Source organism: Agelaius phoeniceus, assembly GCF_051311805.1.
Source record: "Agelaius phoeniceus isolate bAgePho1 chromosome W unlocalized genomic scaffold, bAgePho1.hap1 SUPER_W_unloc_2, whole genome shotgun sequence".
NCBI classification, from domain to species: domain Eukaryota; kingdom Metazoa; phylum Chordata; class Aves; order Passeriformes; family Icteridae; genus Agelaius; species Agelaius phoeniceus.
In genome coordinates, this window is record NW_027509867.1 from 9,413,642 (window position 1) to 9,428,137 (window position 14,496).

The 14,496-nt window shown below is 53.4% G+C and overlaps 2 protein-coding genes across 2 annotated transcripts in view; both read left to right on the forward strand.

Moving 5' to 3' along the window:
- LOC143692715 (uncharacterized) overlaps window positions 1–14,496 on the forward strand; it is a 77,695-nt gene that overhangs the window by 27,667 nt on the left and 35,532 nt on the right. The gene's annotated exons all lie outside the window — the stretch shown is intronic.
- LOC143692733 (olfactory receptor 14A16-like) lies at window positions 861–1,793 on the forward strand. Its single transcript, XM_077172976.1, has one exon. The coding sequence runs from the start codon at window positions 861–863 to the stop codon at window positions 1,791–1,793; it is 933 nt and encodes a 310-aa protein (XP_077029091.1).

Below are 14,496 nucleotides of genomic sequence, written 5' to 3' on the forward strand. Positions count from 1 at the left end.
TCATGGGCACAGCAAGGGATCTCCTTGCTGTGCCCTGCCAGGCTCTGAGCTGCCCTGCTGGGTGCAAATCTGTGCCAGAGCCTCTGGGAGTTCCCTGAATGTCCCACGGGGAAGGGCAGAGCTGCCACAGCTGAGGAAATGCTGCTGGGTTTGCCCAGGGAGCCGTGAGTGTCCTTGGCACAAGGGGGTGCTGAGACCTTGCCCAGAGACCTTGAGAGAGGGTGAGACACTCAGGGATCCCTCTGCTCTGGGCAGGGTCTGGTTTATTCCAGACTGACCTGGGAGTGTGATTGGGCTCTGATTGCAGCCAAAGGTGCAAAGCCAGGGCAGTTGGGAACAAGCCCATGCAGCCCCTCACCTTCCCTGAGCCACGGGGAATCCTTTGCCTCTCCCATCTCTCCGTGGCAAACATTGAGTGCAGCAGAAATGCTGGGGATTTGTGACCTCAGAGAGCCAGGAATGATGTGTGGGTAGGAAAAAAATTCCAAAAATAAATTCCCACAATCCTTTGAAAGTGGGAGTGGAGAGGCTACCACGCCTTTCTGCATTAGGAGGGATTCCCCTGACCAATTTTGACTATCCAGTCCCTCTGCCCCATGGCCACAAACCCAGGGCAGTGGGGCAGGGATGGCTCCTCGAGAGCCCCCATGCACAGGCCTGGCTGCTCCTGGCACACTCAGCCAGCACAACTGGAGCTCAGGCAGGGACCTGGGTGAAGGTTTTCCCAAAGCAGGAACAAGGCTGGGTGAGCCCCATCAGGGCAGTCTGCAGGGAATGGCCCAGGTTTGGCCCAAAGCAGCCTCTCCTGACTTGCCACTGTCCTTTCTCCATGAACAGATCCCCATGTGCAGCCCCAGCAAATGTCCAACAGCAGCTGCATCAGGCACTTCCTCCTGCTGGCATTGGCAGACACGCGGCAGCTGCAGCTCCTGCACTTCTGCCTCTTGCTGGGCATCTCCCTGGCTGCCCTCCTGGGCAACGGCCTCATCATCAGCGCCGTAGCCTGCAGCCACCACCTGCACACGCCCATGTTCTTCTTCCTGCTCAACCTGGCCCTCGCTGACCTGGGCTCCATCTGCACCACTGTCCCCAAAGCCATGCACAATTCCCTCTGGGACACCAGCAACATCTCCTACACTGGATGTGCTGCTCAGCTCTTTTTCTTTATGTTCTTCATCTCAGCAGAATTTTCCCTCCTGACCGTGATGTGCTACGACCGCTACGTGTCCATCTGCAAACCCCTGCACTATGGGACCCTCCTGGGCAGCAGAGCTTGTGCCCACATGGCAGCAGCTGCCTGGGCCAGTGCCTTTCTCAATGCTCTCATGCACACAGCCAATACATTTTCCCTGCCCCTGTGCCATGGCAATGCCCTGGGCCAGTTCTTCTGTGAAGTCCCACAGATCCTCAAGCTCTCCTGCTCACACTCCAACCTCAGGAAACTTGGGCTTATTGTAGTTAGCCTTTGTTTATCATTTGGCTGTTTTGTGTTCATTGTTTTCTCCTATGTGCAGATCTTCAGGGCCGTGCTGAAGATCCCCTCTGAGCAGGGACGGCACAAAGCCTTTTCCACCTGCCTCCCTCACCTGGCCGTGGTGTCCTTGTTTATCAGCACTGGCACATTTGCTCATGTGAAGCCCCCCTCTATCTCCTCCCCATCCCTGGATCTGTCAGTGTCCGTTCTGTACTCGGTGGTGCCTCCAGCCCTGAACCCCCTCATCTACAGCCTGAGGAACCAGGAGCTCAAGGCTGCAGTGTGGAGACTGATGACTGGATGCTTTCAGGGACATTAATGTGTTGGCCAATTTCTGCAAATCACTTGCAATAGAAGTCATATTTGTAATTTCTAGTGGGTTTGGTTGTGATGGCATATTTTCCTTTGTTTTAGGTATTCATATTGTCCACAATAAAAAGCCACTGTTTGTACCGATTCTCATTTTGTTTCTCTCCACCTTCCCTGTGGCCACAGACTGTGTCAAGGAGGGGCTGTGCTCTCGGTGCCTTTAAAGGAACTAAAGGATCTCCCAGCAAAGTTTTCTGCAGAGATGCCCTTTTGTTGCCATCTCTGGAGCTGCAGCAGCAATGTCTGTGTGCAGAGCTGGGGCAGATCAGTGCTGGCCCAGCAGCTGTGCCCAGCAGCAGCAGCAGCAGCACTTGGTGTTGCCAGTGCTGCTGCCGTGGCCCTGCCCCGCTGCCCTGGTGGCCCTGGTGTTGCTGCAGGGCCTGAGTGCTCTCGGGGCCGGGCACAGCCCTGGGGGTGGCAGTGCCGGGGCTGCAGCAGGGACAGGCCATGGGCACTGCTGGGGCAGCGCTGACGCCTCAGGCCAGGCCCTGGGGGCTCCAGGCTCCTTGCCCAGTCTCTCTCAAGAACACGGCCAGGCCAAGGCTCAGCACAGAAACCCCCGTCAGCAGCCCCAGGCTGGCCGTGGGCAGGCTGGGGGCAAACAGCATGGCTGGGGCTCTGCAAGGGCCCTGGGGCAGACGGGAAGGAGCAGCAGAGCAGGGGCTGATCCATGCCCAGTGCGCTGCACAGCCCAGGGCAGCGTCCCAGAGCCTCCTCATGCAGCTGCCAACAACATCCCCCCTCTGCAGCCCTGGCCTCTCCCCCAGCTCACACAGGTGCCCCATCCTTGCAGGCACAGACACGGCAGCACTGCCTCAGCAGCCCCTGTTTGCATTGCACACAGCAGGGGCAGCACCCCCATGCTGTTGCTGTGGGGACATGAACCTGAGGGAGCACAAATGCCACCAGCCCCTGGGGCCAGCCAGGGCTGGGGGACACCAGGGAAACCACTCAGCTTTGTCCTGGCCTCTGCACTCAGCCAGAAAGTTTGTTCCCATCAGCTGGGAGTTTCCTGTGCCACTGCAGACGCTGTTGCTCAGAGCCAGGGCTGCCTGGCAGCCACCCCCAAACTGCCCTGAGCATTTCTTTTGCTTCTCCTTTGCTTTCTCCACTCTTCCTGCTTCAAATGTCTTCCAATTGCACAGCCCTGTTCCCTGCCCTGCAAACAGCCCATCCCTGTTTGCCCTTTCCTCTCTGGCCCCACTCCCCATTGCAGTTCCTGACTTGGCCCCATGGGAACGTCCCTTGGGGAGCAGGATCATCCTACAAGTGCTGCAGGAATTGTCTGCAGGCTCCTGCAGTGCCTGCTGCTGCTCCCTTGCCAGAGGCACCCCAGGCCAGGGGGGCACATCTGGGCTGCTGTGTCTGCCTCTGGGGCTCCCTGTTCTGGGCAATGAGGAGGAGCTGCAGAGGCTCTGCAGGACTGACAGGATGGGCTTTGGGGCTGCCAGGAGAAGCTGAGGGACCTGGGCTGCTGGAGCTTCTGCAGAGGAGGCCCAGGGCTCATCCTGCAACTGCTCCAAGGGTGGTTTCAGAGAATCCCAGAATCAGCAAGGTTGGAAAAGGCCTTGGAGATCAAGTCCAACCTGTGCCCTGACACTGCCTTGTCTCCCTTGAGCCTCCTCTTCTCCAGGATAAACAACCCCAGCAGTTCCCTCAGCTGCTCCTCACAGGACTTGTGCTCCAGACCCCTCCCCAGCCTTGTTTCCCTTCTCTGGACACGCTCCAGCCCCTCCAGGTCCTTCCTAAATTGGGGGACCCAGAACTGGACACAGCATTTGAGGTGCTGCCCAGACAGTGCCGAGCACAGGGGAAGAATCCCTGCCCTGCTCCTGCTGGCCACACCATTCCTGATCCAGGCCAGGAGCCATTGGCCTTCTTGGCCACCTGGGCACACTGCTGCCTCATGTCCAGCCTGCTGTCCATCAGTCCCTGCAGGTCCCTTTCTGCCTGGCTGCTCTCCAGCCACTCTGTCCCCAGCCTGTAGTGCTGCAGGGGTTGTTGTGGCCAAAGTGGAGGACCCAGCACTTGGACTTGTTAAACCTCACCTCGTTGGATTTGGGCTCTGGATCCAGCCTTTCCAGGGCCCTGTGCAGAGCCCTCCTACCCTCCAGCAGATCCACACTCACACCCAGCTTGGTGTCATCCGCAAATTTGCTGATGCTGAACTCAATCCCCTCATCCAGACCATCAGTGCAGATATTGAAATCCACGCTGGCTGGCTCTGATCCCTGGGCTATCCTGTGGCTGCCCTGTGATGGCACTCAAGGTGATCTGTTCCATAACCTTGCCGGGCACCCAGGTCAGGCTGACAGGCCTGGAGTTCCCCAGCTCCTCCTTCCAGCCCTTCCTGGGGATGGGCTCACACTGGCACCTCCAGTGCTCTGGGCCCTCCCTGCTGAGCCAGGACTGATGGTAAATGATGGAGAGCAGCCTGGGGAGCTCATCCACCAGCTCCCTCATCCCCCTGGGATGGATCCCATCTGATCCCATACACCTGTGAGCATCTGAGTGGCTCAGCAGGTCAGCAGCTGCTTCCTCCTGGATTCCAGGGGCTGTTCTGCTCCCTGTGCCCAACTACCAGCTCAGGAGATCACTTGTCTTGAGGACAACCTGTCCTAATATTAAAAAATTGAGAAAAACAAGGTGTTAAGTAGCTTAGCCATTTCCTTGTCTTTAGTTACTATTTTCTCCACTTTATCTAAGAAAGAGTAGAGGTTCTCCTTCTCCCTCCTTTTTGCTATTAAATTTTATATAAAAACTACTTCACATTTTTTTTTCAGATGCTGCCAGGTTTATTTCTAATTCAGCTTTAACCTGTCAACTTTTTTTTCTGTATAACCTAACTACATCCTTAAACACTTTCTGAGTTAATGGTCCTTTTTCCCCCTGAGTTCCCACAAAAGCTCCATGGACAGCCAGGACAGTCCTTTTCCTCACCAGCTCATCTTTTGCCACACTGGGACAGGCTGTTCCTTCCCCCTTAAGATTACTTTCTTGAAATGTGTCCATCCTTCCTGGACCCCTTTTTTTTAATGGCTGTTTCCCTTAAAAGAATCCGTACATGATTCGGTACTCCCCAAATCAGCATCCTAAACAGGCCAAAGCCTGCCCTTCCTAATTCCAGTGTCAGCAATAAAGAGATTGAACTGACCAGGCCCCAACCCTGAGCTGTGGGGACAACCCTGAATGTGACTCCATTTATGAGCTGCTCTGAGTGGCTGGGATTGAATGAGGGAAATGGTGGTGTGGGGGTAGGGACAAAGTCTGATTGATTGTAAGCCATGAAGGGTCTGGATTTTCATACCAGTCTGGATTTTCATACCTGTTCAAACTTCATGAGGAGGTGCTAGGGATAAATATCAACTGGACATTGCTGATATCAATCCATAAACCGGAGAAGGTACAAGGACAGAACAGTTCTCTCTGCATTGTTTTCAATATTTTATATTCACCTCGCATATACTTCTGAAAAATGACTAATTAGCCACAGAAGAATTGAAAACTTAAATTTTTCCCAAGGGCTTTTCTTCTTCCGGCGTTTTGAAAAAATGTTTATGAGCTTCTCTCACTGAATTCCTAAACTGAACAGCTCAATAAAGACAAGGCCTCTGGAGTAGGAAAATTCATCAGCAACCTCCAAGTGGCTGCAGATCCATCCCCATCAGAGCAGCAATGAACAGAAATGGGCACAGCTTTGTGGCTGCCCCAGCTCTGGGATGGGCCCTGGGCCTGGAGCAGGAGCGGCTCTTGAGGGCCCCAAGGCCGGGGCTCTTGTGCTGCCCTGGGCAGATGGGATGGCAGCAGGGGCTGCAGAGCTCTCAGCACCTCAGCCCCAGGGGAGCAGGGCAGCCAGGGAGTCTCCTTTGGCCTTGGCCAAGCACCTTCCCCCATGGCTGGGGCTGAGTCCTGTGGCAGCTGCTGCTGCTGCTGTGGCCTTGGCAGGGGCTGAGGCCGTGGGGCCAGTGGCCAGAGCAGCCTGGCCTGAGCAGAGCTGTGGGGCCAGAGCCGGCTGGGCTGGGCTGGGCTCAGAGAGGCCCTTGGTGCTGCCCAGAGCTCAGGGCAGCTGGCAGAGCTTGCAGGGAGCTGGGCTGGGCTCCGAGAGCCTGGCCCAGAAACCATCAGTGTCCATCTCAGCCTGGCTGAGCGTGCAGGGGCAGGACTCAGGCCAGGCCTTGTGGGGCAGGGCCAGCGCCTGTGCAAGGCATTGCAAACAGGCAAGTGGGCCAGAGAGGAGGCTGCTCTGTGCCCTTGGGGGCAGGGACAGAGCAGGCAGGGGGCCCAGGACATTTGTCAGCGCCAGCCTCTGTGCCCATGCGTTGGCAGCCCTGGCTGCTGAGCCCAGCTTTGGCCTGGGCTGAGTTTGGCTGTGGCCCAGCTCCATCCTCCTTCGGGGCTCAGGGCCTGTTCCCGGCCATGGCCAGCACTGGCTGCCTCTCTGCTGGCCCAGAGGCCGGCAGAGCCCGGGGCAGGGCTGTCTGTGCAGCCCCACAGGTGCCACGGGCTCTGCAGGAGCTGGCAGAGGCTGCCCAGCAGGGAGGCCATGGGGCACAGAGCCCCAAGGCTGCTGTGGGCACCACGGCACAGGGGCCGTTCCCAGCCGCAATGCTCCTGGCCTGGGCTGGGCCTGCACAGGGGCTGGGCCACCATGGCTGGGCCAGCACAGGGCCACAAAGGGGCCACTCAGCCGCTGCTGGGGCTGACAGCAAGGCCAGGCACACACAAGCAATTGCTGAGCATGGCCTGCGCTGGCCAGGCCTGACTGTGCCAAAGGCAGAGCTCAGCTGCCCTTGGGGCTGCAGCAACACTCCAGAGCCCAAAGAGCCTCCATGGCTGGGCTGGAGACCAAGGCTGCAGCAGGGAAATGCAGGGCTGCTGCGGGATGGGGAGGCCATTGAATTCCAGCACACACCTCAGCTCTCTGATGATCCCAGCACCATGCTGGGCCCTGTTTCAGACTGGAGCAGAGCAGATGTTGATGGCACAGGAGCCCTGCGGGGCTGTCAGGGACCTGCAGTTTGCAAGGTGCTGTGCTCTCCCTCAGGTGCTCTGGGAGAGATCCAATCCCAGCTGGGCACCTCAGGGCACAAGTGGCGCTGCCTGTTCATGGGCACACAACTGATGTCAGCCTGGAAAGGGGCACAGGTGTTAATGCCTGTTTGTTTCCTAATATACAAGAAAATCGTTATTATGTCGGTAATCTGAGTTGTTTTGAGAAATGCAAAGTTTTCCCATCAGGAACAGGAATTTTCTGGATCTACTGGATTGTTCTACTAATGGCAGGAGAAGAAATGCTGATGATTCCATCTACTTGTGTCACCAATATTCAGTCTATTATTTAATCTCCTTTTTTCATCAGGTGCTTTTAGCTCTCCTGATGAAATGGCCATGTCTAAGTGGCCATCTCTTCACTAGACTGGCTGGATCTATGTCCTTTCCATTGCTCCCAGATTTCGTCCTCCAGATGCTCTCTGGTCATTCAAGTGCCTCTCAACTGACTGGTTTCATGCTTTAAGCTCCAGAAAGTTCCCAGTCTTTCTGATGTTAAAATAAACACCATATTAGTCAACATCTTAATTGTGTTTATATCTATCACAGAATTTTGTTTTCTTATGTCCTTGGCTAGAACTTTTCCTTTTTGGAAATGCCTTGGGGACCTGGACATGTCAGATGCTGCTGGGACATCCCAGAGAGCTGAGGGAAGAGCTGTGATGGTTCTTAAACTGTTCAAATGTTCATCTTCTATTTATTGGCAAGAAACCTTTCTGTGCCTCTGAGTGTCACCAGGCCCTGAGCCCAAAGGACACAAACCTGATGAGTTGTGGTTCCCACTGCAGGGGCAGCACCTGGACCTTGGCTCTGCACAGGAGAGCTCTTCATCCCCTTTCTCTCTTTTCCTCCCTCTGGGCATGGAGGGAGCTCCTGACTTCAGCCTGTGACTCGTGTGTGCAAAGAGCAAATCTGGGCAGAATCGGGGCAGGGAGGGTTTGGGGGGACCTTGGGATCTGTGCTGGGCACAGAAGGTGTTTTCCATTGCTCTGAGACTGTCTGCTGTGCAAAGTGGATTTAATATCCAGCAGAGGAATGACTTTGGCATTGGATGGAGCTGTGCCTTCCCTTGGCTTTGCTGGCTGAAAAGAAATGAACATCCCTCTGTGTCTCGAGCAGCACCTTCTCCAAGGAAAGCAGGTGGGAGTGGGAGCCAAGGAGCTGAAAGCTGCAGGTGCAGCCTGGGCTGGAGGGAGCTGAGATTTGCACAAGGCTGCTCTGAGTGCCAGGGCTTGGATGGGGGAAATGGTGGGGTGGGGGTAGGGACAGAGTCTGATTGATTGTCAGCCATGAAGGGTCTTGATTTTTATATCCAAACTGCATGAGGAGGTACTTGGATTCAGTGTCAATTGGAGATTGCACATATCAGTGAATTAACTGGAAAACAAAACTAAACAGGACCTAAAAAATGTTTTCTCGCTGTCTTTTTAAATATCATGTATTCAGTTTCAATACACTACTGAGATCTACTTAACCACAAATTATTTGAAAATTAAAATCAAATGATTCCCAGAGGCTTGGCTTGTTCAGGTGTTCTGAATGTTCATGAGCCCTGGGACACTGAATTCCTGCACTGAAGAACTGAACTGAACAAGTGATTTGAAAATTAAATCAAATTATTCCCAGAAGCTTGGCTTGTTCAGGTGTTCTGAATGTTCATGAGCGCTGGGCCACTGAATTCCTGCACTGAAGAGCTGAAGGCTGAACAAGCCTCTGGAGCAGTGAAATTCAGCAGCAGCCTCCAAGTTGCTGAGGATGTCAGCAGCCCCCAGTGAGGCCATCCCTGCCCAGAGACCGTGGGGGAATGGGCAGACAAGGAGAGCGTCCCTGGGGCTGGGGCAGCACAACTCAGAGGCACCAGCGGCTCCAGCTGGGCAATGGAGTGTGGAATGTGGCTGGGAAAGCCCTGCCTGGGCTGGGCCAAGCAGCACAGACAAGCCCTGACCCCCATCCACTAAACAACTCTCTCAAGGAGACATTTAAAAGGAATTACATTTGTTTGTGTCTTCTGAGTTGGAGAAATACCAACAAGGGATTGTCAGGAGCTCAAAGCAACAAAACAGACTTTACTGACAAATTTAGAAAATCAGAGAAACTTTGGCAAAAGGTTTAATATGACATTCAATCAACACAAAACACTTCTCAAAGCATTAACTTGGCCCATTCAACTTCAAAAATTCATAGCTTGTTCAATTTTAAGTTACTCAAAATTTGCAAGGGGACAAAAATAGAAGAAGACACAGGAAGAGAGAAAAATGTGATATAGAGAAGCACACACACAGCTACCAACTCCTGCATTCCAGCACTGTTCAGATGGAAATTCCTAGAAGAGGTAGGGTCAACATGTGTGCTTGCCTTGTGGTCAGCCTTCAATACCCCTTGGTCTCCCTGGGCCCTTCCCCCAGGTGGGGCTTGGGCTCATTTGGTCCCTCAGGAGCTGGGCTGGGGCTGCAGAGGTGGCTGTGGAGCATTGCCTGTGCTGTGCCAGGGCCTGGCAGCCACTGCTGGGCTGGGATAGAGGCTCTGGGGGGATTGGGGTTCCAGGGCAGGGCAGGGCTGGGGTTCCAGGGCAGGGCAGGGCTGGACCTGACCTTTCCTCCCCCACGCATGAAATATTTTGAGCAAACAATCTCCTCCAGTCTGTCACAACAGGCAGTGTTGCAGGTGAAATCCCAAATTTGGCCATGGGTGCCTGGCCCAGAAGGACATTTCTTTTCCATAGGAAGGAAAGCACAGAGCCCCAGTGTTTGGAAGGCAAGTGAGAGCCTCTCTAGTCCAAGGCCAGCCAGACTTGTCAGGAATCGCAGATTTTGTCTGGGAGCAGTCTTTGGATATAGGGAATTTGGAGGTGACTCTTTGTGTCTGTGTGCACACAGGAGTGCCTGTGCTGGGGAAATGTGGCAGAAATGCTACTCTCTGAGGGCTTTGAGAGCCTTGGATAGCTGAGTCAGTCAGGCCTGTAAGTAAGATTACATCATGAGGAATAAGTTAAAAGCTATTAAGAGCTTTTTTTTTCCAAGTAACCTTTCATGTGATATAAGTTAAATTGAATATTGTTTAATGTTATTCTACCATTAAATCATTAAGTTATAGGTTATAAGTTAGGTTAAATACTGTTTGTGGAATCCATAAAATTAGAGGGTTCTAGGACAGCTACAAAAGGCAGGCCTTATATACAGCAGAATTGTGAACAGTGCTAAAGCAACAGTCATGAGATAGGTCAGCAGAAAAATTATTTAAACTGTAGAAAAGGCAAGGGCAAATAGAACAATAGCCTATGTATTAATGCTTGTCTGAATAGCTCTCTAAGTTCAGAAAGTTTATCTAGCAAGATATTAGGAAGGTTAAAGCTTAATAATGGAGCTCTGTGCATTGTCTCTTACAAACAGGTATTGTATTGTAAATGAGCAAGCATTGTTTTAACCAAAGGTACGTGTGCTTATTGGATAGAACTACTGTCAGTATGATTTTGCTTTGTGTGATTGGTCAAGAAGCTTATAAAGTATGTTGTAACATTATGTTTTCTGGCCTGCTGCCTGGATTGTGAGCTGCTAGCATCTTCCCATTATCATAATCATGTAATGAGACTGATGCTGAAAAAATGAACAGCTTCCGTATAGCAGCCCTATCTAGTTCATGTCTCTAAATAAACCCCCGGCTGGCGTCAAAGTTAAGTGCTGTTCTTTTGCTAAATTTTCAAGTTGAAGGTATCAGTTAAGGTTAAAGTGTAAGTTAAGTCCTGTTAAGTTTGAGCTCTGTTCAGCTTTTGGGCCATATTCCTTTTATCCTTGCCCTCACTGTCCTTTTGTCACACACACACACAGGGACAGTTCTTGGTTCATTTCTGGTTTGATTGCCTGGATGTGGTTTGGTTTTGTTGTTGCTTTGTTTCCTTGGTGTGCCTGAAGTGTCCAGTCAGGAGCAGAGTGACTCTTGCCAAGGAACTTTGTTCCGCTGTCCCTTAATATTCAATCTGGTTTTTGCTGATCCCTTGCTGGGGATTTTTTCAGCGCTCTCAAGGCCTCATTGGTACCAGGGTGAAGGAGCCCTGTCCCAGGCTCTGGCCCTGGGGGACACGGGGACGCTGCCGGGGGGTCCCTGTCCCCCTGTGCCACCCCCAGGGCCCCAGCCCCCCATCCCTGTGTCAGGCTCTGGGGTCGATCTCGTGGAACATCCTCTGGGGGAGGCTGCGGCGCCGGGGGCGGGGGGACCCGGGGGGACAGGGGACCCCGCTGTGCACGAGCAGGGTTGGACTGCTCTGGGGGGAACTGTGAGGGGGGCCGGGGCAGAGTGACCTCCCCAGTGACCTCACACAGCCCCTGTGATGTCACACTGCCCCGGAGATGTCACACAGCCTCTGTGATGTCACACAGCAACCTGTGATGTCACACAGTCCCCTGTGATGTTACACAGCTGCTCTGTGATGTCACAGAAGACTCTTATATCAAAGAGTCATGCTGCGATGTCACAGTTTGTTCTGTGATGTCACAGGCTGCTCAGTGATGTTACACAGCCACCCAGTGATGTCACAACCCACTCCCTCATGTCACAGAGCCACCCTCTGTGCTGGCAAGATCTGCTCTATGGCCTCACACTATGATGTCACAGAAAGCTGTGTGATGTCACAATCTCCTCAGTGATGCCAGAAAACCCTCTCTGTGTTTTCATACTGCCACTCTGTAATGTCACAGCACAGACTTTAACCTCACAGCCAGCTCTATGATGTCATACAGCCATGCCATGATGTCACAGCCTGCTCTGTGATGTCACACAGTTCCCTCTATGATGCAATAGCTGCTCAGTGACCTCACACAACGAGCTCTGTGATGTCAGAGCCCAATCTGTGACCTCACACAGCTCACTCTGGGCTGTCACACAGCCCCTTGCTGACATCACAGCTGCTCTGTGCCTCCATGACACAGCCACAGAGGAGCTGCTGGGACACAGCCCCCTCTGGGACATGCCACAGCCCCTGCCAGTGCTGAGCCCCTGGGAGCTCTGTCTGTGCCCTGCTGGTGTCCCTGAGGGGCCCTGGCAGTGGCCCAGCCCTGCTGGGCTGTGCCCAGGAGCTGCTCCTGGCCAGAGCTGTCTCTCTGCAGCTCTGCTGCCCTTGCCAGGAGCTGCCTCTGGGCCAGGAGCCCGGCCCAGCCCAGCAGCACAGACACAGCACAAGGGCTTTAATGACCCTCTGGGGCTTTGGTGCTCTTTGTGTCTGCCATGGCCAAAGTGCTGCCATAGTCGGCTCTGTCAGGGCTGCCTTGCAGCTGCTGCCCATCCCTGTGCCCTGTGCAGCCCAGGCTGTCCTACGGTGTCCCTGCCCTGCGCCTCTCTCCCTGCAGGCTGTTGGCATCCCCCGGCTGCCCCACCTGGCTGGGCCCTTCCTTTGCTGACAGCTCTGCCTCCTGCCTGCCTCTGCCTGCCCACACAAAGCCTTGGGCTTGATATCAAAAGGGTTAATTCAATTTTTACTGTGCCTGTGAACTTTTAGCACAGGAACAAGGCATGCAGGGGCTGCTTTCCCAGCAAGGATGGCTGGAAGACAGGAAGACATCTGGCTCAAGAGTCTAGTGGCAGAAAAAAGAAGGACTGAAACTGGGAACTTGGAGTGGGTTTTATGGTAATGAGTAAATTGTAATACACATTTAGCGACGCTGATAGAATTACATGTCCACATAAGATTGGGGCTATCCCTCACTAGACCTCAGGCCTGAATAAATGATACCCTCTTAAATAGGAAATTAGTGTTATGGAGCCTTATTCTGATATTTCAGAGACTTGGTGACAGCAAGGCCTCACAGAACAAGAGTCAGCTGTGGGACTGTGCAAACTCATGGAACAAAGGGTCCATTGTGACTCTGCAGAACCCCATGGAACCAAAATCCATTTTGGCACATTGGGGCTACATTGAACCAATTGTGATACACCACATGGTGATACTGCAGATCCAAGGACACCATTGTGACCCTGAGAAACCTCTTGGAACCAAGGGGCCATTCTGACTCATCAAGGTGTTGTGGAATCATGTGTCCATTGTGACACTGCAGAACCAAGGAGACTGCTGTGGGCTGTGTGAAAGCCCATGGAACCAGAAATCCATTGTGACACAACAAGGCCTTATGGACCCAAGGGTCCCTTGTTAAAATCTGTGGCCTCATGGAATCATGAGCCATTGTGACACAGCGTGGCCACATGGAGCCAAGGGGCCACTGTGACACTGCAGATCCAAGGAGACCATTGTGACTGAGGAACCTCATGGAACCGAGAGTCCATTGTTACACTGTGGGGCCGGTGGAACTAAGGGGGCCACAGTGACTTTGTGGGGCCTCGTGGAACAATGGAGACTATTCTGACACTTTGGGACCCACTGGAACCAAGGGGCCATTATAGCATGGCAGGGCCTCATGGAATCAAGGGGACTACAGTGAACCCTGGGGGTCTCCATGGTATAAAGGGTCCAAGGAACCAAGGATACCATTGTGACACTCTGGGGCCTCATGGAACCAAAGGTCCATTGTGACGCAGCAGGGTCTTGTGGAGCCAAGGGGACCACAGTGACACTGTGAGGCTCAGTGAAACCAATGGTCTGTTGTGACACTGCAAGGCCTTAGGGAATCATGGAGACCATGGTGACACCAAAGGCCTCATTGAAACACGGGGTCATTGTGACACTACAAGGCCTCTTGGAAGCAAAGAATCATTGTGGTACCATGGAGTGTTGGCAGGCCAAGGGGCAGTTGTCACACTGTGTGGCACCAAGGAGTCCATTGTGACACTACAGGGCCCCATGGAACTAAGGATTTGTGGAACAGTGCTGGAACACATGGAACCAAAGGTCCATTGTGACACTGCGGGGCCTCATGTAATCCTGGAGGCCATTATGACGCTTTGAGGCCTCATTGAATCAAGGGGCTCTGCAGGGCCTCATGGAACCAAGGAGCCCATTCTGACATTGTGAGTCCCCATGGAACCAAGGTCCAGTGTGACGCCATGGAACCAAGGAGACTGTTGTTATCTGGTTTTGGCAGTACAAAAGTTCATGGAACAAAAAGTCCATTGTGATGTTGTGGGGCCTCACAGAACCATGGAGACTGATATGACACTTAGGGACCCACTGGAACCAAGGGGCCATTGTGTCATCTCAGCGTCTCGTAGAACCAAGGCAATCACTGTGACACTGCAAGGTCTCATGGAAGCAAGGGGCCATTGTGACACTGTGGGTCCCCATGGAAGCAAGGGGCCAGTGTAACACATCCAGGCTTGGTGGAACCAAGGGGCCATTGTGATCCTGGGGAACCCAATAGAACCAAGGGGCCAGTTTGAGACTCTGCCATGTGATGGAACCAAGGGGCCATTGTGGCATTGCGCAGTCCCATGGAAACAAGGAAACCACTGTGACACTGCAAGGTCTCATGGAAGCAAGGGGCCATTGTGCCACTGTGGACCCAAGGAGACCATTGTTATATCATTGGGCCTCATGGAAACAAAGATCTGTTGTGATCCTACAGGGCCTCATGGAACCAAGGGCTCATTGTCATGCTGGAGGGCCCCAAGGATCCAAGAACATGGAACAGGTCTGGCTGGCTGGGCCTGCTGGGGGCTGCCTG

Excerpts from the sequence above, each read along its gene's own strand:
- LOC143692733 (XM_077172976.1), top strand. The coding sequence starts at position 861 with ATGTCCAACAGCAGCTGCATCAGGCACTTCCTCCTGCTGGCATTGGCA.